We start from the raw sequence: 22879 nt of genomic DNA, 5'->3' as shown, positions 1-22879 counted from the left end.
TTTTTTTGTATAGCGCCAAGAATTTACACAGTGCTTAATACAATACATATATTCAAGGGATATGACAAGACTAGAATAGACAGACTAAGACAAGCCGATACATTAGGTGAAGAGAGCCCTGCTCGCAAGCTTACTGTTCCCCTGAGGTCAAGCCTAATCTATATCTAAAGACAACAGTATCCTGCAAACTTGGTTAAAATTTGGACTCACAGAAACAGTTCAAACTGCTAAAATGAGTTTACAATCTAGAAGAGCTGCACTAAGTATATTTTTCCAGCTGTGATAAACTATAACTCCAGAGTTCTTCCAAGTCTTCTTAGGACTTTTAGTAGCTTACACTTATTTCTTATTGAAAGCTTCAAGATTCAGTGCTTCTGGAAAATTATGCCGGTGCCCCTAAGGGCCAAAGCAGCCACCAGATCCCCCAGTCTTCATCTTTGGGGGTTGCACTTCCTGAAGGAAAATGCAACCCCTTCCTTTTCTCCCTGGCCAAAAGGCCAGCTGGAGGGTCTATCTTCTTGGCCCTTCTCCACAAGGGGAAGGGTCGCTGGAACTGTCCTCTGAGAGAGGGGATAGCCCAAAGGCTGCCACTTCTCCTTCACCAAAAAACACATCCTCTGGTTCCACTGTGGGCATTTTCAGTAGTTAAAAACTAAATTTCACCTGTGCACAGTACATAAAAACAAAGTGCAGCTAGACTAGGTGTCATTAAAGTTCCTATACCGCCGTCTACCCTAAAAGGCTGCGGCTAGTAAAAGAAAAAAAAGAAAAAGTGTTGGGAAGGTCTGGTGCATGATTTTCTGGTTTACTCAAAAATAATGTGCTGTGTTAGACACGTTCCTGTGCACACACCCAGACCCTGGACTAATCTGGGTGCAAAATGAAAAACACCTAGGAGCTTCAGAGACTTTCTGCTTTAAGGCCAGAAGATCAAGCTACATTACTCTATGGGGGCATACATGACCCCAGGGCTCACTACTGTTTCTTTGCACAAATACTGTTGAATTTAGAAGACAAGTTCCTTTAAGGACAGCTTGTAGTCTATTGAGAGTACCATTCCTCTCTTACTTATCTGCTTAGCCTTCCATGTTTTATTGCTGTATCCATTGTTACTGTGTGGGTGAAAAATAAGTAACCAACTGGGACACCAAAATTCTGCATGTGTGTGTTTTGTCGTCTCATGCGACCGAATCCTATCACAAGATAATTATTTATTTGGAAATTATAGATGTATTCCCTGGTAGTATGTAATACAGGTATATTCTCCAATTAGGAGGAAATCAGACATAACCTGTAGTATTACTTTGTCAGTGATCCATCCACTAACCTCAGTAGGAACTTGGTGGCATATTCAAACACTAAAAATTAGTACGTTTCAATCTGTATGGGGATCCTGTCAAGTAAATTATATAGTTAGGTTTATTAAATTGATTAGCTCATTAATACATGTCTATTCTGGAGTGAGTTGACCCCGGTTTTTATAATAGGAATGGCTCATCAGAATTTAATGCTTTTTGTACTTTTGTTTGTAGTTCACATTCAGTGTGCTTTGTATTCAATGCTTTGCCGTCCGCCTATTTATTTTGAAGGTGTTTATAAGACTGGATTTCATGACATTTTCATTTTAATATTTAGAACTGGGGAGCCGTGAAGGAAGGTCTACAGAATCTACAAATACGAGAATTTTTGGACTCTCTAGATAAATTTGTTGCAACTTTGTCATCTGCAAGAAGCAATTTGGAAGGAAAAATCGAACTTAAGAAAGTTGACGTCGGCAATTTCCTCGATAACTTAAACGAACCATCAGACTTCCTTAATGCAGGTTAGTAGTAGTTTGGAGCAATCTCATCAAAAAATCAAAATGGCTTTCTATACCCATATTATTGTTACCATTTTGAGTTTCTACTGGGCCTATCCTTTTCTTCATTAACAAATTGGAAGAAGTGGTCCTGTTTATTTAATATTTGTTTTTTGGTACTTAATGCCTATGTAATTTGACATAACCCAAGCAAGAACTAGCTCAAATGCACTCCATAAGTCCTGAGGTCCTCAATGTTAAAGATTACCCACCATTTACAAAAATTACTTTTTCTAACTGCTCTCCTAACATTACACGGATTCTGCAGAGCTGTTACAATAGGGGAGAATAAAAGTGAACAATACCATTTAAATAGACGACATACAAAATCACATAAACACATGTTAAGACACACTGATACAGAATGAGAAGAAAGCTGTCCTCCATTAGTATTCAATGTGCAACAATAAATATTGCTCTTAGTATTCAGCCATTAAAGTTACACTAGATATTTAACTTCAATGTATGTGTTGTCTTCCAGGCGGTAACAGTGAAACCATTGAAAAGTTAGAGAAGATGTTGATGGTTTGGATCAAACAAATCGAGCAGGTCCTTGCTGAGAGTGAGCAGATGAGGAAAGAAGCCGATGACATTGGCCCCTTTGCAGAGCTAGAACACTGGAAGTCACGGATGTCATCATTTAACAGGTTTTTATTATTATTATTTACTATTGCTATGGTACTGGATTGGAATTAGTGAAGACTCATACAGTAAGTGTTTAGATTGGCCGCATGGTGTGATTTGTGAGGGCATTTTATATTACTTATTTTAAAGAACAAAAAATATTATATTATATACCATACACACCATAAAGATGTACATACTATATGGAACTAAACATGGTCTTTTATTCACTTGAGATACATATATATATATGTATATATATATATATATATATATATATATATATATGCTTTGCACACAATGGCACTTAATTGTGGATAAGAATTTTAGTGTTGAACACGAGGCACGTTCTTGAGTTTTAGGCAAACTTTATTTCTTTATAGTTTGTGCAATTCCTTTGGTTTCTTTATTGTAGCAGCTGGGAAATCATCAACTTTTATATTAGTCTGCCATGTGTCACTCTGAAAATTCCATCTGCTTGATTTTCATTATGGGTATGACCAAGCAACTATGTCTGTCTATTGCTCATCATTTGATACAATTCCTTTGTTTATTCTTCAGTCTTTTAGATGAGATAAAAAGTCCCCGAGTCAAGAAAGTTCTCAGCATTCTACAAGCTGCGAAATCCAGGATTCTCAAACAGTGGAAAGAACTGGTATAGAAATGTTTATTGTTATGTTTGGCAGAATATGTTAGATAGCGTAGTTGGTTTAGCAATGTTAATCCTAGTTCATATCGCCCTCTCATTTCGATAGTGTTAGTGGATATTTCAGAACCTGAGGGTTTGCGTTTCTCACACAGGAAATCATACTATAATGTGTCCTTTTATATTAAAAAAAAATATATCATACACTTTATATATATGAATATATGTAATATATGGAAAAAAATAATTTCTCGAATTATTGTTAACAGGCTAAAGTGCCCTACATCACACTAATAGAAAGCTTTATTGGTGAAACATAGAAAAGGGCATTTTGAAAGAGAGTGGGGTACAGTCAAAGCGTATTTTAAAATGGGTGAAGCATTGTTAGAAATAGGTGTATCATCAGAAGTATCAAATGATTCCACCACTTTTGTCTCCTGTAACTATATACATACATGCCTACATTTCCTTAGGTGGCCATCCTTAGATGGTTCATGAAATATTCCAGGAGATCATTTCAATTCACAGCTTTAATGCCTAATTCCTTCAGATGACTTGGCATTTCAAATTATTCTCCTATACTACATTTTCGAGTATTTTTTAAAAATTTTAACAATATACACATATTTCCAAAAAAATTCACTGTGATGTTTTGCCTGATTAATGCGTAACATACTGTACAGCAATGTTTTAAAGATAGATGAAACAAAGTAATTCTCTACTTTCTGTGTTAATTATTGTAGAATAATATAGGGAATCGTTCCATAGTTTGTAAAAATGTCTAAAATAAATAATGGTTTAGGGACCATTGATACAAAACAGTGTATGGGTAAAACATATGGGTTATAAGAGACCTAAACCATTAGTTAAATTTAAGGGCAGCAGTTTATTTATATATTCATTAGAATAGTACAAGTAGTGGTAGCTCTCTTTGATTTAATGAGAGCAGAAGTACTTTTTTTCAATAAAACCTTTCATAAAGTTTTATTGTAAATGAACACTCTTGCAATAAAATCACTTTAGCTTCCGCCCCTCTTTAAATAAATGTCCGTTATGGAGTTATTTCTGCCTTAGAGCTAAATCCTTGACTAGTTATATTAGCTTAACCTGCAGAAATATTAGCTTATTTTGGCATTAAGATGTCAAGTATTTTATGACATCAATATAAAGACCAGGAGATATTTTGTATTATTATTATTACGGTATTACTACCATTAAAAACCATTTAGTGAGGTACTAATGATAAGCATTATAAACATGCAACTTTTAAAAGTCGCTCGTCTTCTTTTACAGGATTGTAATGTTACGAATGCCGCCAATGAAGCAAAAGACAATGTGAAATACCTGTACACTCTTGATAGATTTTTTGGTCCTCTTGGAAAAGCTTCACCCGTAAGTAATTAAGGACACAGTATAACAGCAGTTTTATCTATCTATCTATCTATCTATCTATCTATCTATCTATCTATCTATCTATATGGCACATATCTCTCTCTCTCTCTCTCTCTCTCTCTCTCTCTCTCTCTATCTATCTATCTATATGGCACATATCTCTCTCTCTCTCTCTCTCTATCTATCTATCTATCTATCTATCTATCTATCTATCTATATGGCACATATCTCTCTATCTATCTATCTATCTATCTATTTATATGGCACATATCTCTCTCTCTCTCTCTCTATCTATCTATCTATCTATCTATATGGCACATATCTATCTATCTATCTATCTATCTATCTATCTATCTATCTATTTATATGGCACATATCTCTCTCTCTCTCTCTCTCTCTCTCTCTCTATCTATCTATCTATCTATATGGCACATATCTCTCTCTCTCTCTATCTATCTATCTATCTATCTATCTATCTATCTATCTATCTATATGGCACATATCTCTCTATCTATCTATCTATCTATCTATTTATATGGCACATATCTCTCTCTCTCTATCTATCTATCTATCTATCTATCTATCTATCTATCTATATGGCACATATCTCTCTATCTATCTATCTATCTATCTATTTATATGGCACATATCTCTCTCTCTCTATCTATCTATCTATCTATCTATCTATCTATCTATCTATCTATCTATCTATCTATATGGCACATATCTCTCTATCTATCTATCTATCTATCTATCTATCTATCTATCTATCTATCTATCTATTTATATGGCACATATCTCTCTCTCTCTCTCTCTCTCTCTCTCTCTCTATCTCTATCTATCTATCTATCTATCTATCTATCTATCTATCTATCTATCTATCTATCTATATGGCACATATCTCTCTCTCTATCTATCTATTTGTTGTTTTCATTTAAAGAAGGTTAAAGAAAAGTAAATTAAAGTATATAAAAAAATCAACTTTCTAGGCAACAATGGTTGAACACATCCCAAGCTTAATGAACAGCATCCGAATGATCTACAGCACGTCACAGTATTACAACACTTCAGAGCATATGACATCACTTTTCCTCAAGGTCACCAATCAAATTGTTGGCACATGCAAGAACTATCTGAACCAAGGGGTTGCAAAAATCTGGGATCAGGACAGGTATGGCAAAGAAAGAGACCATTCTGTCTTTTGTTTTAAAATTGACATTCCTGCATTGTCTCTTAATTGCATTTCTGTGTTTGAATGCTGGTTATTTTTTTAGTATAATTGAAAATCTAGTTTTTTTTTTGGATATGCAAGGACCGTTCCTGTGAGTGTTATGTTATTGCCTTGAAGTATGCTGCATACCAATTAAACTGAAAGATTCATGCTTTACACTGTCCTAGTCATTTGCAATCGCTATCTAACCAACAGTCAAGCATCTAAACCCAGCTAGAGCCATCCAAGTGCTGCAAGATGCCTGGGAGCTATGTCTGGGTGGCAATCATACCTGGTTCTTATGACCATTTTGTCAGTTCCCTCCATTCATTCTCCAACAAAGAATGAATGAAAAGGGTAAAAATAAGGTTGTGCCTCTGTGGCTTCTTGGTTGAGGTGATCCTTTGTTTCCCTTATGCCATTTTTATTGTATATCATAATTAATTTCTGCTATAAATTAAAAATTCTAAACAAAATCATAATGTACAGACTAAATCAACTAGGACTTTCGTGGACATAATAAATGACAGTATATTTTTTTTAAGGGAGGAACTTCTCAAGAGGATCCAGGAATGTGCCTATCTGAATGAGCAATATCAAGCTGCCTTCCATAAGGTGAAGGAGAAGCTGAAAGAAACCCCAAATGAAAGACAATTTGAATTTAGGTAAAGTAATTTAAACCATAATATAGCTTGCAGTCCTCTAAATGCCTACGGATAGTAAAATGTTGGATGGATTCAGAATTCTTGATTTTATGTACATATTCTGTCCACATACCTGCAACTTCCATTTGAGGTACGTGGGTCTAGAGGTGGGACTGGGTGCATGGTCAGAGACAGGTCTTTAAAAAAATGCAGAATGTTGGCATATGACGTTATATCCTGGCGCTCCTCTTGAATAAGTTGTAAGGTTGCTACTGTAAATGTATGTGCGGCAAAAACACAGACCATTGTCTATTGGGCTGGTCAAGGGAATTCCCTGATCTCCTCCACCGACCCATGATCACCACTGCCAACAAATAGTGGGACAGCTTATAAGTACAGTGCATTGAAACTGGGACTGCCCCGTGGAAATCTGGACAGTTAGGGAGCTTTGAGTTTTCTTTTAGTATTGTCATTACACTTTGCTCTCAAGCTAACACAAGCTTGGCACATTACAGTTTTAGTGCTATGGATATATTTTTTGCTCACCTGGAAATAATCTCATGTGGAGTTAACCTAAGTTAAGTCATTTTATTGACTTATTTGTAGCAATCAATAGAAAAGGACATTCTGCAGACCTTCCACGCATTGCAGTTTCAAAAAACCTCCTACAAAAGTAGATTGGAACTCATACCGTATAGCATAACCATCTGTTCATAATGGTTTGATTTACAAGTTGTCCTTAATAGAGTAGAATCTTTTGTTATTATTATTTATGCAGGCTTTTAGATAGACTTTAGATGTTTGTAATATGTTTCAATGGTCCATCACATTTATAGAACAAACAAGTGCTTACAGTATATCCAGGGAAGAGATTGATTTGGTCTTGAATGCTCTTGTGACTCTGAATCTCCTAAACTAAGAAAATCATAAACTTTGGGTCCCATGATTTCTAGCGATATATTATATTATACAAATTCCTTCTCCACCATGCTGAATTTTCCCTCTGTTTTATGAATTATAGCTTTAGTTTCTCTGTTCAAGATTTAAGGAAAGTCTTAATAAAATGCATATAAAAACAACATTGTTACACTTCTTCATTTGTGCTTATGATTCTGTTCAGTACTGAAATATAATTCTGTTAAATGCAATAAAAGTGGTAATATATTCAATCATCTCGGAAAAGAATAAGATCGATGACATTTTAATAATCTAGTTTCAAGAATGAGTAAAGCTATTAAAACCCACATTTTACAATATTGCTTTTTAATGTTCTCATCACTTCTATTTTTGTGCAATTGTAATTTCAGTGAGAATTACATATTTGGGAAACTTGACACTTTTTGCAAGCGTCTAGAGAAGATATCTGAAATGAGCAATATTTTGGAAAGCCTCGCTGATCTTCAGAACATTAGAACTGAGGGAATTGAGAAGATCAGCATCCGTTACCAAACTATCGTTGCCAACACCAAAGCAAAGACTTATGATGTATTGGACCATAGAAGGCAGGAGGTATGTAAAACTATAGATACGATAACCAACCTTGTATTAATAAGTAAGGCCCACGTATGGATATGCATTGATCATAGTTATCTGAAGCTACATTGGAAGGTTGACTGCCCACCACAATGAGATGAACACAAAAAGAAGGGCTCGTTGTTGGATCAACAGCTATAGATTTATAAAGGAGAATAAAGCCCAAATCAGGTAATAACGTTATCAGGTTAGCAAGAAGCAGACCAACCTGCTGAACCCATCAAGCTTCTGTGCTAGTAAGAAGCATAGATTTTATTATCTTTATGGTTCAAACTATTTTAAATAATATGCATTATGTGCAAATTGGTTTTGTAGGATAAATACTCACTTTAACCGCCTTAGATGTGTCCTGTCCAATTTTGCTTGAGTACATCAAAGCCTTTAACGATATTCTGCTCACACTGTATTTCTTTCAGTTTGATAAAGACTATGTGGAGTTCAAAAATCAAATTGAGGGGCTGTACCAGTCACTGCAAGTGTTTGTGGATTCTTGGTTTGAAAAACCATTGACTGTAAGTATGTTGTGTCCAGAAAATACTCGTATGATCTCCAATCTCTTGACAAGTTGAGCCTTCCACTTTGATTCAGTGGACCTTAGTAAACACAATATATGATCACAAAAATAATAAACACTTCTGCTGCCTTAAAGTCTGCCTCACTTTTTCACCCTAGCTTAAGGGATGGACAGCTAAACCATTTACCACTTCACATTGAACATCCTTGTTACTGGCAGCTAAACTCTGTCTAGTCCTAAATCATCTGTCTTTCCTTCTTAGGACATGGTGCTCACTGCCATGGGAGCTATAAAGTATCTGTCCCCCAAATTGGGCTCACAGGGTTTAATTTTTTTACTGTTTTAAAAGCAGGTGATTGCCGCATCTAGCTGCATGAGTGATCTTCTCCAAAAACTGGCCCAGATTATAGCACTATAGCAGTATAGCACTCACAACCGGGTGGTCTGCATCTAGCAGTGGAACAAAGAGCATCACATCTTGTCACAACATAGATTTCTCAGAATAGTGTTAACTGCAATACACGGTTCTGTTCAACAGAACAAAAGATTAATTAAAGGAAATACCTGGAACCTACTTATAATAAGTTTAAAGCAAACGTCTTCTGGGGTATGAAGCCAAGGACATGCTAAGGGCCACAGATGCACTGAGCAAGGTCATATAACTTGTGTTATGTGACCTTGTGATAGTAGGGCTGCAGCAGCTTGTTCTGGGAAATTAAGTGAATGGGTAGTAGAATAACAAAATATCCTCTGGTCCTAGAAATCCTTTGAAATCTAGACCATTCCAATATTTATGTATTCATTATTGTAACCCATTGAGCTGATAATTTGACGTTGATGGTTTTTGTTTCTTTTTTTTAACTTTTATGTGCATAAGACGGAACAAATGGTAAATCTGTTGATGAAATTTGAACGAATCGGCAAGGACCATCTTGACTTTGGTGAAAAATACATGGTGGTGCTACAAAGATACAATCGAGATTTGGACATGGTGAGAAAACTCTACCAAAAGCAGAAAGAAAATCCACCAATACCACGTAATGTGCCTCCTGTAAGTATGTAAATACAACACAAGAGATAGCTTTATTTAAATGTATAATTTCTTCTATTTCTCAAGTTTTGGTTTTTTTTCCCTTTCTTTAGATAACAGGAAAGATTATGTGGGCTCGTCAACTCTTCAGAAAAATTGAGCAGCCAATGAAATTCCTCAAAACGAAACCAGAACTTTTAAAGGTTATTACTTGTAGAGATAAGATTACACACTAATATCGGACCTTTGGCTTACAAACATTTATAGTTTATTTATTAATTAATTTGTTTATAGTTACTAGGGGTTTTTGTAAAATTCTTATAGGTCTTACGCTTTAACGAAAGTGTTTATTTTAGGGCTTAGAAATGAAAAAGATCATTCGGAACTACAACAAGATGGCATCAGTGCTTATGGAGTTTGAGCTCTTGTACCACAGAGGGTGGTGCAAATGTGCAGAACTAGCCAAAAACGGGCTGCATGCATCACTCCTTGTACGACATCCGGACACCAAGGTAATAGGCTCTTTATGCTCCTTTTCCAGTAATTTTTAAAGTAAAAACCTTGATGCATGTGGATGCTTTGAACATTGTATTATTTTAAAATTAACATGTAACACAACACGTTGGTGGAAGAACTTAGATAGAGTAATAGTAACATAATGTATTATCATGTTGTATCTTGCATTACTTGAGATACAATAGAAGAAAGTATGAATCCAATTCTGACACAAGGGGGCATACGAAAACCAGCAAAGACTTTTTGAGTAAAAATATTATTTTCTATAGTTAGGAAAGTAGCCTGGAAACTTACATTTTGGAAGTAATCAACATAAAATGTTCCTGTTACATGTGTTTAATAGGACTCTTACTTTATAATGTATAAAAAAAAATGACAGCTTCCTTAACAGATGCTCATAATGGCCAGATCTGCTTTGAGGTGTGAAGTCTGACCAAAATCTAGACTTACACTTGCTCTAACAGTTTATATGTCAGGTAGGAGGTTCAAATGGGGTCATGCCTCCAGAGGACCTCCTGGAATACCTAGCAGTGATTAAGGGTGCAAAAGATTGCCTATTAGTTTTTGTTTAGTTGATACCACCCTTCTCTTTCTGTGGCATGACGAGTGCAATTCCAAAGACCCCCCCACCATGGTAGATTATGGGCAGGCTTCATGTTTTGTTAATGAACGATCTTTATGCTACACTTGCAACACCCCATACTATTATAAGGTGAAAGGAAACCATTGTCCCCTGAGATGGACAATATATATGAATGGTTAATTTCATTTTCGGAAAATATGTATAAGGTGGGCTGTATGAAACAAATCTGTGCGTGGGAACCTTCCAGCATGTTGGAAATACATTTAATTGGACCCAAAACAACAAACAAACATGTACAAGCACTAAAGATCATCTGACAAGTCTAATGCAAGTAGCTTCAGTCGCTGTAAATATCTGTTTTGATTGTGTTCTGCGTAAAAGGTCATAAAATAACATTTCTACGGAACAGGACAAAGTTGCAAATGACGTTTCATAGTGTGAATTTCTAGATATCTGGATTATTGAAGCTGGTCTGCAGGGCTATGACTATGTACTTTTTATAGAATTTACAGGGCTTTGGTCTTTTGTGCTTCTTCTGTGAATTCAAAATGTCAAAATAGCTTTAATTTTAAGCAGTACTTAAACTTCTACCGCATGTCACGTGAAATCACTGATATTTTCACAAATGTGCCTGTTGGGAATAAAGCATAATATTCGTGTTTCCTTTCACAGGAATTGTACGTCAACCTCGACCCTATGGTGTTAGAAGTCTTATATGAAACAAAATACCTACATAAACTGGGGTTTGAAGTACCAGATGTCATACTTGATATGGCCACAAGGGAGAACCAAATTAAAATGCAGCAAATTAAGTGAGTAATACATTTATTATATTGTACTACAACCAAAAAAACCAAAATGGAGTAGGCATTTTATCTGAGGTGGCTCCATCTTGCCATCTTCCTTTTCTGATGCGCCAGGTCCAGTGAGGCATTTGATCTGAACCCACATCTGCTCACATATCTAGTTTTGTTACTAAAATAGCTATTAAAAAATGCAGACATCTGGAATTCTAGACCTTGTCATGATTACGTTAATGATTTGCTAAAATCACAATTAAAATCACAACAAGAACAAACAGGGTTAAGTAAACCCTTTAGCCTAATGTCCTCTTCAAGTAAATAATAATACTACATTTTAGACAAAAAAAGGCTAATGCACAATAAACCATTTGCAAAACACTATTAGTTAAATATAAATGTATATGTAAAGTTGTTCACACTATTTGCGGTACTAGGAAACCCAAGAAAGCCATATCCTTTAGATATATATACTTTGGTTTTAGTTTTTCTTCTTCTTTAAAATTCTAAGCCAACTCCTTTGAAGTAAAGATGTCGGATGTTTCTTGCCATGCCTAAAAGCTTTAGAAATTACAAAGTATTTACTCAAGAAAATGACAGGATCAAAAGTAAGCACACAGATCTTATATTCAGCAAAATAGAAACTGTGGTTTGGAAATTAACTTGGACAGATGACAAACCTTAGAGAAGAAGAAGTGAAAGGAATGGACATAATTCAATTCTGAGGTGGTGTTTTTGTAAGCATATATGATAAATTGCCCTTGAATTTTTGACAGACGTAATTTTATTCAACTTCATTAGTTATATGATTTTAGGATATATATTAACGTGAAATATATTAAGGTGATAATGTATAAAGTTTTGAAAAAAAAAATCTAAATTATGTGTGAACTATAGCAAACAATCAAAATTCTAGTGACTATTCTGTTTTTGTTGTTTTTTTCTAAAATATTTGCTAAATTCAGTCATTTGTGAGATAGTGGATTATGTATTCATTTATTGCACTTATCAAAATGAGTACCGTTATATTTTTTCCCCAATGTCACCTCATGCCATGGCACTCTTACTCAGGAATTATATAATTAAAAAAAATGCAAAACATACAAAAAAATGCTCCCAATGTACAACTCAAATTCCAAAAATGTAATTCATTATTTTTGTTACATTTAAAAAAAATCTGAGTAAAATCAAGCTGAAGAATGCCATGTTTAGATAGATTTCCACACGTTTTTCTGTATGGTTTTTTAATATAAGGGGTGACAGCTGAATGGATGGGAAAATATGAAAAATGTCATATTCCTCAACCATCAAACAGATTGGTACCAGACTATCTTAAATTGTCTATTAAAATATGACGTGTGAAAATTCCCTTAAAACAGAAATGAGAGTCCCCAGCCATCCCTACATCAGGGCAACTGACCAGGAGTTCCCTGCTCTCTATGGGAGTCATTAGATGGTGGAGCCAGGTTGTAAAGACAGAGCAGCCATACATGAGCGGCCTCCCTCATATTCAATCAGAATTTTATTGGGGAATGGGCAAAACATGGTGGCTGGAGCCAAACACTATATAAATAAAGCATTTCTCAAGTAGGACAGCAAGTCCAAAACCTGTTGTTATGGTAAATACCGCCCAATCTATTTCACTGGGGCTATGGCGCTTTAATAAATCTCACTGAGACTGTGTCGCCCATGGTTCTTTGATTTTTTTTTGTTGGTTTGATGTGGTTGGAGTCTCTGCTGCCATTTACATTGCTCGGTCGGATATGGAGGCAAATTTCTAGTGTCCTAAATGTTTATCTTTTTTTTGCACACTGATAATGACAAGTAGAGATAGGTTTTTCAAAAATTTGAACACATAGGAAGCTTGTCATTTTAAATGAAGTCCATCCAATCAATTTTTCTTCAGATGGCAGTGTTTGATGATTTTTCAACACTGTTGTTTAACGTTCTGGGCAACTAAAACTGTCTAGGTTGAGAGCTACAAAATAGTAACATTTCTTTTATCCTCAGGGCTTCATTAAATATTTACAGGACAGACTATGTTTCGTCTTGGTTGGAAACCAGCACCATGCTCATGAAATTAATTTGTCTCATCCTTTAGAACCAAACAAAAGAGAAAGAATACAAGATTGTTTTTCAGATTAATTTATGTCACAGTGCTCCTGTTCAGATTGGGTTTTTTTCTTTTTTTCCTTGACGGTGTGATATTTCTCGAAAATATACTGGTTGTATACAACATGCAGAACCAACAGTGTAATAGTTTGATGTATTTATCTGCCTCACGAATAAACCCCTTTCTCACATTCACCTCCAATTTTCCAATTCACCTTTGCAATAAAACTTTGCAGATAAGAACCATTCGACCCATCTAGGACAATTTTGAATAATGTTTTTGCAACTTAATACATAAATATAACATAATTCCTAGTATAACTCATGGTATTATGAAAACATGTTCCTAATTGAGATTGTTTTGTCGGGATCATTTAATTGCCATGTGACAGAAAAGTAGGCATTAATAGGTTATTGCCATAGAAACTGAAAACATCAATTTCTACATTCTGCATAGCTTACAAAATAGATACTGTGATAGAGCCTGTATAAATTTTAATACATGGGCTCTCATGGCAAACGTTATCGGAGTTTCAAATTAGAAAATCACCTGCAGGCGTGAATGATAAATTGGGGACATAAGGGAGTTACTGTCCCTGAGGCCTTGTATTTAATTTATATAATGATATAACTCATAGTTTGTATGAGTTATATCATTATATTTAATTTATATAATCTATTCATTGTTAGTAATTTTAGTAACATTATGTGATTTAATAGTCCAGTTCAAACCAGGGGGTCTCCTTTCCAGAAACCCAATTTTCATTATTACATAACCATATCACTGACCCTTTGATTAACCTTAAACACTATTACTGTTGAAATGTTTTCATGCATGAGGAGGTTTATTTGCATGATCATCCTTATTTCATTCTTTCCACATAATGTACTCCAGAAAATGAAAATGCCTCAAGCCAGTTCAGAGTCTTTTTTTCTCCTTTTCTCTCTCTCTCTCTCTCTCTCTCTCTCTCGCTCTCTTGCTCTCTCTCTCTCGCTCTCTCTCTCTCTCACTTGCTCTCGCTCTCTCTCTCTCTCTCTTGCTCTCTCTCTCTCTCTCTCTCTCTCTCTCTCTCTATTACCACCATTAAGAAACTTGACACAGATGCTTCAGGTTAAATATTCATCATTTTGGAGGATCGTTGCTCAGTAATCTGAAGGTTACGTGCACATGCTTATTTACAGACTGGACACCTGCGTAGAAACTAGACTAGGCTATGTAATTTACAGACACAAGCAAACTTGCAGTCTCTTCCAGTTAGACAACAGCCTCTAACCGAGACGCACCAGGCAGTATTTGATTTACACCACATTTGACATGAGCAACCAAGGAGAAGAAGGCTGCAGACTCTCAGTAAAAAGTCTGACCTATACTTACTAGGTTTACAAATAAAAACCTCCCTAAGTGTTATAATTAATTTCAGGTCACTGGGCAGAAAACCGTGATCTCTCTGCTGGTTTTTTTTTTGTTCTCCTCATTCTTCCCGTGGGGCCAAACACAATCTCATATCAACTGGATAACTAGACATGCTTTAGCGCTTGACAGAAAGCCAGAAGTGTGGCGCTGTCTGCAGCAATGTCAAACCATGTTCAACCTTTTCATTTTCATGTTATGAAAAGGGAGCAGGTGAAACAGAGATTTCTTTTTTGGATATATTCGTGGAGGTGGCTAGTTGAGGTTGCTATATCCTAATTGAAAAAAGACACCTCATACTTAGTCAAAGATGGCCACCTGATCCCAAATAAATTCTAAACGGAAAGCAAAATCAAAACCGTTTAAAAAAAGATTCTTTTACAACTTTATCCATTTTTAAACCCTGGAAGGCTTAGTGATAAAAGAGGCCCAAATGTGATGCCTAGAATTACCCTGTCTAGCTTGGCTCTGCCTTCACATAAGATGGACTTCTGAGCTTGTCCACCGCTAATATGATGCCTTATCAATTAAGATTGGTGCATTATGCTTATATATGACCGATACTGAAAATACATAGCATCTTTCCAATTTCAGGGCTACTGAATTTCAGGGTACTGATTTCAGGGCTGTTAGACTTCTTCTATCACTATGTAGGTGAGAAACTACAGGATAAAATTAGTGCCATTGGCTGACTGGGACATTTCCTAATGTGTAACATGTACACCTAGCGGCGTACTTCTGATGAAGTTGAATGGTACTGTTACTATGTGGGAAACACAAAGAAGGGCTGAAATTAGTACTTGATACACATGTTTAGGTAAAGTAGTGCAAGGATCTTGAACAGGAAGTTATAAAGACCTATCCTGCACACACTGTAGATATAATTGGTCTTTACAACTGCAAGAACTAGGCATTATAGACATGTCGGTATATACATGCAAGAAACGATTGTTCAGCGCTCTGAAAACATCATCTTGATGTGAATTTTTTTTCTAAATAAAGATGAGATTGAAGTTAGTGAGAGGCCAACTCTCAATAAACAGAGTGGACTATAATGCACTACTCGGAATCCTAATTACCAGAGAGAGGAGGCAAATGGGACAGAACACAGAAGTCCTACATTCCAATGCCAACAACAATGCATTCATGTATTTGCATGCAGTAAAATGTACAGAGAGAGCGTGGTCCTTTAACAAAGGTTTTGTTTTCAGGCTACAAGATATGTTGCAGGACTACAAGACATTTTATAATGGGATCCCTGTACTGCTGAAGCCGCTGATGCTGCCGTTTATCACAGAAATTGAAGAAGCTCTGTCACCAGGCTTGACGCAACTCTCTTGGACATCCCTGAACATTGACAAATGTAAGAACTAAAGACATGTTGGGTCAAACTATTGCTTCTACTTTGCTCCTCAACTTATTTACATTTTGGTTCATTTTACAACGGAAAAAAACAAGGATGACTAGATGGACCGTATGGTTCTTATCTGTAGTAACATTGTATGTTTCTTATAACTTGTGTCCAGCTGAAGGTCTCCGGGTTCTTTCGCACTTCGTATTAGGAAGTGTCTTGGACGTACCCAGCCAAACTTTAAACTGATATTTATATACGCATCACTACATGTAATTGTTGCTTTATTCTTGTATTCATGTATTAAGTAAACATGTTTTTTTTCTTTTTCATTCATACAGATATTGCAAATGTCTACAGAAACCTGAAACAAGTAGAACAGATCTGCAAGGAAGCATCTGACACCCTGGACTGCCGTATCGAGAAGTTGCTGCAGGGCATCTCTGAAACTTCATTGGTGGATCTACCAGAAGATAACACCGTTGCTGTTTCCGCTTTCCTGGAGGGGACAGAAAAAGTCGTAGCAGAAGCTGCGGATACCTTGTGCACGTATGTTTGCTCCGGATTAATTCAATGCTTTGTCACTCTCCCAAAAGATATACTAATTTTCTGAGATGACACCGATCAAGTATGTTACTATTGCTTTCAGTCCAGTCATTTTGAAGAAGCTATTTGGCAATGGTACTTGATTACTTGTTAGCACTGTCCATTAACTAACAGCCTTGTGTCTGCATTAAAGTTGTCCAGTTGGTGCAGCCAGACAGGTATCCAACTAGATAACAATAGAACAAAAGCTGACTGCGAAGAATCTTCAAATGCTAGTATCATTCTCCGGCGATATCGTGGACTCCAAGATGTATCTCTTCTCATAAAATCACTCTGCATCTTTGTTTTCCAGGCAGAGCAAACAAGTGGAGCTCTGTTTGTATGAAATGATTGATACACTGAAAAGTAAAATGAAACCAGCTGATAGAAATAGTCTACAGGTAACGGTTTTATGTTCTCATTCTCTCGCTATACTAATTCATGGATCCGACTGTTTTTGACCTAAGGTGGGAAGGTGGAATTTTTATTTGCATTCACGTAGTCTCATGTTTGTTCTACACTACAAATATAGAAATATAGAACTCTATCTCCACCCATATGCCTCACTGGTTGGTGGTAATTCCACCATTATACATGTGACTTTGTCTGCCACACTATAATCACAATTATATGGTGCATAGAGGGGATAATTCAAATAGAAAAGTAATAAAACAGTTTAAGCAATCAGGTTATAATACTGGTGTAAGAAAATACAAGGACATTTCTCTACTAGATTATATAGGATACAGATTGCTGGGTAGCAGGAAATCTGTGTCTCTGTTTGGCCATATTCTGACCCGATTCTCGTACTGGGGGTTGTGGACAGAGATCTCTGCCATCCGAGTAACAGATCTCATGCAAACATATGCTTGTGCCACCAGGGAAGGGTGCTTACACCAACCTCATCATGCGTGTAGTGAAAAGAGAAGTAGTTAGCATGCAGTAAGCATCAGGGCAGTCATATATGATGATAATAGTGCCCGCTACCTCTTAGGTACACCACTACTTCAATATATCAAACCTTTTGCTATAACTTGCGGGCAGTGTGTTTGTATGAAATAATCTCTTGTGTCATATCTTATGTTGTAGGATTTGTTTGCCTGTGCGCATCTTGATACAAAGCTAAAAACTCGCTGCCAGGAGTGTCTTTCCTGTAGCTACTATAATGCAATAGGGCACTTGTGTCAGAAGAATACCGATTCACTGGTCAAATGTAGGTCCTGTTATTCATTCTCTTATTATGTCGTCTGTGAACATTTGCATTAAATGTATTGAATTGATTAAACTGCCTTTAGTTTCCAAGGGGATCTTCCTGAAATAAGATTATTATAATCTGTATTACTAACTCTAGATATATGTGGTCGCGAGTCACCCAGTGTAAAAAAAAATTAAGATTTAATACCGTAGCACTGTGCATTGTAGAATATTATCTGGTTTTATCCATAGATAAAAAGGCATGCTCATTTTAGAAATGAACTTTTAGTTAACCTAAATCAGTCTAATCGTGTACTTCTTCCTAAAATCATGCTGTTTTCTAAAACGCTATGGATCAGATGTTAAACGATGGCATGAAACACTAAAATGCATAGTAGGAGGCTAGTGATTTGGTCTCAATACATATTGATTAGCTGTACTACTTTCCAGGTGGGGTTTTCAAGTGGTCAAACACATATTTTTTTTTCTAGGTACCAAAGTTTCATTAGATGCCTTAAAGCGTCGCTTGCACACCACCAGCTCTAAGTACCAGACAACGAAGCTTACAACAGATCATGGCTCAACCCCGTTGTTTAAAGCTGAAATTCAGCTCGCTATTCCAAATGTTGTCATGAGGCCAAGCCTGGAAGATATACAAGTAAGGAATAGTAAAGGAACTTTTAAATGTAACTCTGTTCCGTTGCCTCACAAAAGTACCAAACCTCTAGGGTAGCACACCTACCACAACTAACTTCAGCCTTTTCTCTGTTATGGAAATTCATTTTGTGCACAGTTGAAATGCTACATCCTACAGAGGTTTGGAAGCACAGAGTTGGATTAAGAAATGCCCAAGCTACCAAGCTTCATTGATTCTAGTGCATTATCTCTGATTTACTATATCAGTCCTTCTTGTAGGAAACATTTGTGTCTGTTGTGAAGTCAAATCAACTGCTTGCCGAAGAATTGTTACCATTCAAGTTATGAAGTTCTCTGTAGGTTTTTCTGCACTAAAATCAATGCAGACTGAACTCACGTGATGTTTAGATGATGTGTGAATCGATTCACTCAGCGGGTTCATTCCTTGACACTTACAAATTCCCAAGAGTAGTTTTATTTAGGCTGTACTTGGGAATCTTCCTGAGATTTCATGTGGTCCTGAACATAGGCACAAATGCTTCCATTCATTAATGGTTGATAAGCATTTATAACTTCAACTATACCTAACTTGTGCCAACTTTACTGCAGCAGGATCAAGTTAATACAAGTTGAAAAACAACTTCAGAATTCATGAAAATTTTCAAATGCGCAGATTTCTCCTCAAGAGGAGGCATATTATTAACAACCCTCAGTCCCCTTAAAAAACAATGTAAAAATTAAAAACCTTTAAAAAAGAGGAGCCCCAAGGACCCCATATTAACAAGTGGAGGCAGTAAGTACATCCCACTGCCTTTGTCTTGTGTGCAAAATGGTAAGAATTTGTTCTAAGGAGGCATCCACAACCCATTCCACGTCCAGTGGGATGGGAGATGGAAAAACAAATGCTATAAACAAAACCTAAAAAAGGTCATTCTTCGCTTGATAGATTGGAAAATGGCTGCTGGGTGGAAGGGGGCATGTACATGAATACTCTTCATGGATGTTTTGGATATAGGATGCATTACAGCACTTTTTTCTGCCCCTTTGTTTCAAACCATAATTGATGTACTTTATATGTGTTTACTATTTATTTCTCAGAGTGCCGTAAACAAAGCCATTAATGTAATACTTTCGTCGGCGAAGGATATCCCTCTATGGAAATTTGCACATCTACACCACAAACAGCAGCAGGTAAGGCACATGCTGTGTTATTTATCTGTAATGCTCAATACAGAAGATTGATCAGGACATTAAGTTGTCCAGCATGTGCTGTCTGCCTACACTAGTGAATATTAATGGGCTATAAAAGATGACACAAGATGGCTGCTTTCACTCTGCAGTTGTAGAGTAGATAAGTTGGGTCACAGTTTTGACCTACATACTGCTGGATGGCAGCTCTGCAGACCTTGCCATTGGAGTGGGGCATATAAAGTGTTTTATTGGAAAGCCGCATTATTTGAAAACTGTCAGTTCAGCTGTTAGTGAATAAAAAACAGATGAAGATTCTACATTCTGTGGGAGGGAGAGCAAGTTACTAGAAAAGGTTTAAATAAGGCTGACAATGCAGACATACAGTATATAGATAGATAGATAGATAGATAGATAGATAGATAGATAGATACCAGGGGGATTAAATAGTGCTGATAATGCAGAAATAGCAAAAGAGAATATGGTCTTGAGTGACCCTTAATTCAGAAAGCGAGAGAGAAAGAATGATGTGAGCATTGAATAAAATAATAACAGTATACTTCTTTTAATAATGTTTGTATTATATATATACAGTATATATAATTATTTTTGTGTATATACATCTGTCATAAGAATGGCAGATATTCATTCTAAATAAAAGTAAACAGCTGATGGATCCTACCTTAACCCCTACTCCCATCCATTGCTCAGTGGGTTAGCCCTTTTGATGGGCAAATATGTCACTTGTGCTTCTTCCTCTGCCCTATCCCCTATGCTAAAGGGGTTAACAATATTTTAAAAATCAAAACAAAATAATACCCTACTTATCTCCTTCCTCTAAATCCCCCAAGAAAGGTGGCCATTAATAATCATTGTCCACCACCTTGGCACCCAAAGGGTGCAAGAAAGACACATAATTATACCCATATCTCATTGAATACCCACATTTGTGCATGGGGGCTATGTAAGTTCAGTTGGGTAAACCCTTTGGTGAACAGACCCCAGCATTATTGTGTGAATGTTTCTCATTATGTGGGCTCATCTCATGCACTTCTATAAATGCCTCTTGAGTCTCCATGCAGTGGAGAATTCTGATTACAATTACAAATTATGTTAGAATTAGCAAAGTAAAGATAACACAAATGCACTGGAAGAGAAATTAAAATTAGCATTTCATTTAAACTATTTGAAAATAATGACAAAAAAATATTCATGAAATAGAAGAACATTTGATGGTTTCACATAATCGACTCCAGTTATTTCTATTTTGTACTAGGAAATTAATCTGTTCTGTCATTCTTCAAATAGCAGTTTATTATCTAATTACGTACTGAACTATTTTTGGTAATTTATTAAATTAAATTCAATAAAAAATAGCTGATTTATGCTTGTTTCCTTAAACCAAGTTACAATTGCAGAGGGCAGAGCAGCTGTTTAATGTAGAGAGCCCCAAGTCCACTCGATGATGAAGGCCATCATCCTTAATAAATCCAACATTTTGGTACAAATTACAAGCCCTGGCCTCATGTAAACAGGAGGCTTACTAGCTGAGCTGGATATGTTGGATAAGTTGATGTTGATACTGATGTTTTAACACATTATTTTACAGATTATTATTCAAATAATTTGACACTAATTTATTTATGGGTTGATTAATGTTTTCCTTCACAAATATTTCTGATATCTTTCTCAGATGGAACAGAATGCTGCCAGAGATTTGGGCGATGAACTCACTAAGATGGTTACGCTGAAACCTCTGGACAAACAAATCACTGAACATAAAGATGTGAGCAAAGTTGTCATCCAGCTAAGCACCATTGTCTTGTCCCTCAAGGCAGACGCAACTGATGTTCTTAGCAGTTTTGCTACGTTTTCTGGGATCTGGAACCAGGTAAAAAAGAAAAATACTTGATGTACATAAAACTGCAATGTAGGCAATCTATGGGACTTTGTAAAGCTGAATTTAGTACTTTATTCATCTTAATTATATAGCGATTCCAAATGTCGTTCCTTTATATGATAACTACCAGTCACAGGTAGAAATATATCCAAACACGGGTTCCACAAGGTAAACACACTCTTTTCTTGTTCACTATAAAACTGTTTTTTATTCTGACTACAGGATGTAGAAGAAAAAGTAAAGGAATTCCTGGAAACCAACCCAGTAATGTCTGAATTTAGAAGTCAATTGAGCTATTATTCGGTAAGCACAAAATAACGGTTGCAATACAACCCACAACCTGTAGATCAAGTTACAAACGGTTCTTAATTTCTCAACAGCAACTGGAGACGCAAATCAGTGAACTCTCCGGTCACTGCATCGTGGGCCCTGTGGACTTTGCCACTGACTGTTTAAAAGTGTCTTTAGTCCAAGAATGTCGTCGATGGAAAAGGGCGATTGGCTCAGCTTTAAATAAAAAAGCTGCTACAGACATGGATGACATTTATTCCTTTATTGATAACCTCAGCAAGAGACTGAACAGACCAATTAACGATCTGGATGATGTGCGTGGCGCTATGGATGGGCTGAAAGAGATAAGGGACACGGAGATAAAAATCGACATGATGATTGGACCCATTGAGGAATCATACAGCCTTCTGCTGAAATACGAACTGCTTTTCCAAGATGGCAATGCAGAGAGAGTGGATGGGTTGGCATATGCCTGGAAGAATCTGAACGCACAGGTAATCTGATTTTAAATACATGCTATGTATTGTGTTACATATCCATATACAATATAAGTACACATATTGCAGTATATAAAAGTGCTTTTTTATTGGGCTAACATCAATATCAATGGTTCATTTCACTCTTTCTGTCTATACCTACCTACTCCTCCGCTCTCATTTTTTTGTATGCCCTCTTCTCTCTCTGTGCCACCAGATATTGGCCGACTTTTCTCCCTTTGACCCATCTATGTCCATTCAATCTCCCCCCTCTGTCTACTGGGTTCAGTCCATTACATTAGGCACTTCAGTCCTTTTTCAGTCCTTTTTTTCACGCAATCCGGTCTTGACCGAGAGAATACAGCTTTACAAGCTAGAGCCTGCT

General features: G+C 36.3%; 1 protein-coding gene across 1 annotated transcript in view; it reads left to right on the top strand.

Moving 5' to 3' along the window:
- The first annotated feature begins 1644 nt into the window (after positions 1–1644).
- LOC149302582 (dynein axonemal heavy chain 5-like) overlaps positions 1645–22879 on the top strand; it is a 110974-nt gene continuing 89739 nt past the window's right edge. Inside the window, exons 1-21 of the mRNA XM_089482290.1 lie at positions 1645–1822; positions 2340–2505; positions 3044–3137; positions 4422–4520; positions 5510–5691; positions 6276–6395; positions 7682–7883; positions 8324–8419; positions 9299–9472; positions 9565–9654; positions 9808–9963; positions 11223–11362; positions 16085–16236; positions 16566–16773; positions 17123–17210; positions 17899–18022; positions 18495–18661; positions 19738–19830; positions 21521–21718; positions 21950–22030; positions 22108–22512. Of these exons, the coding sequence (XP_089338416.1) occupies positions 2375–2505; positions 3044–3137; positions 4422–4520; positions 5510–5691; positions 6276–6395; positions 7682–7883; positions 8324–8419; positions 9299–9472; positions 9565–9654; positions 9808–9963; positions 11223–11362; positions 16085–16236; positions 16566–16773; positions 17123–17210; positions 17899–18022; positions 18495–18661; positions 19738–19830; positions 21521–21718; positions 21950–22030; positions 22108–22512 (3000 nt within the window). The 5' untranslated portion in view covers positions 1645–1822; positions 2340–2374. The remainder of the gene's footprint in view (positions 1823–2339; positions 2506–3043; positions 3138–4421; positions 4521–5509; positions 5692–6275; positions 6396–7681; positions 7884–8323; positions 8420–9298; positions 9473–9564; positions 9655–9807; positions 9964–11222; positions 11363–16084; positions 16237–16565; positions 16774–17122; positions 17211–17898; positions 18023–18494; positions 18662–19737; positions 19831–21520; positions 21719–21949; positions 22031–22107; positions 22513–22879) is intronic.

This window comes from Sceloporus occidentalis, unplaced genomic scaffold (assembly GCF_023333645.1).
Source record: "Sceloporus occidentalis isolate IW3139 unplaced genomic scaffold, rSceOcc1.0.p SCAF_18, whole genome shotgun sequence".
Classification (NCBI taxonomy): Eukaryota; Metazoa; Chordata; class Lepidosauria; order Squamata; family Phrynosomatidae; genus Sceloporus; species Sceloporus occidentalis.
This window is presented reverse-complemented; position numbering and strand designations above follow the sequence as displayed.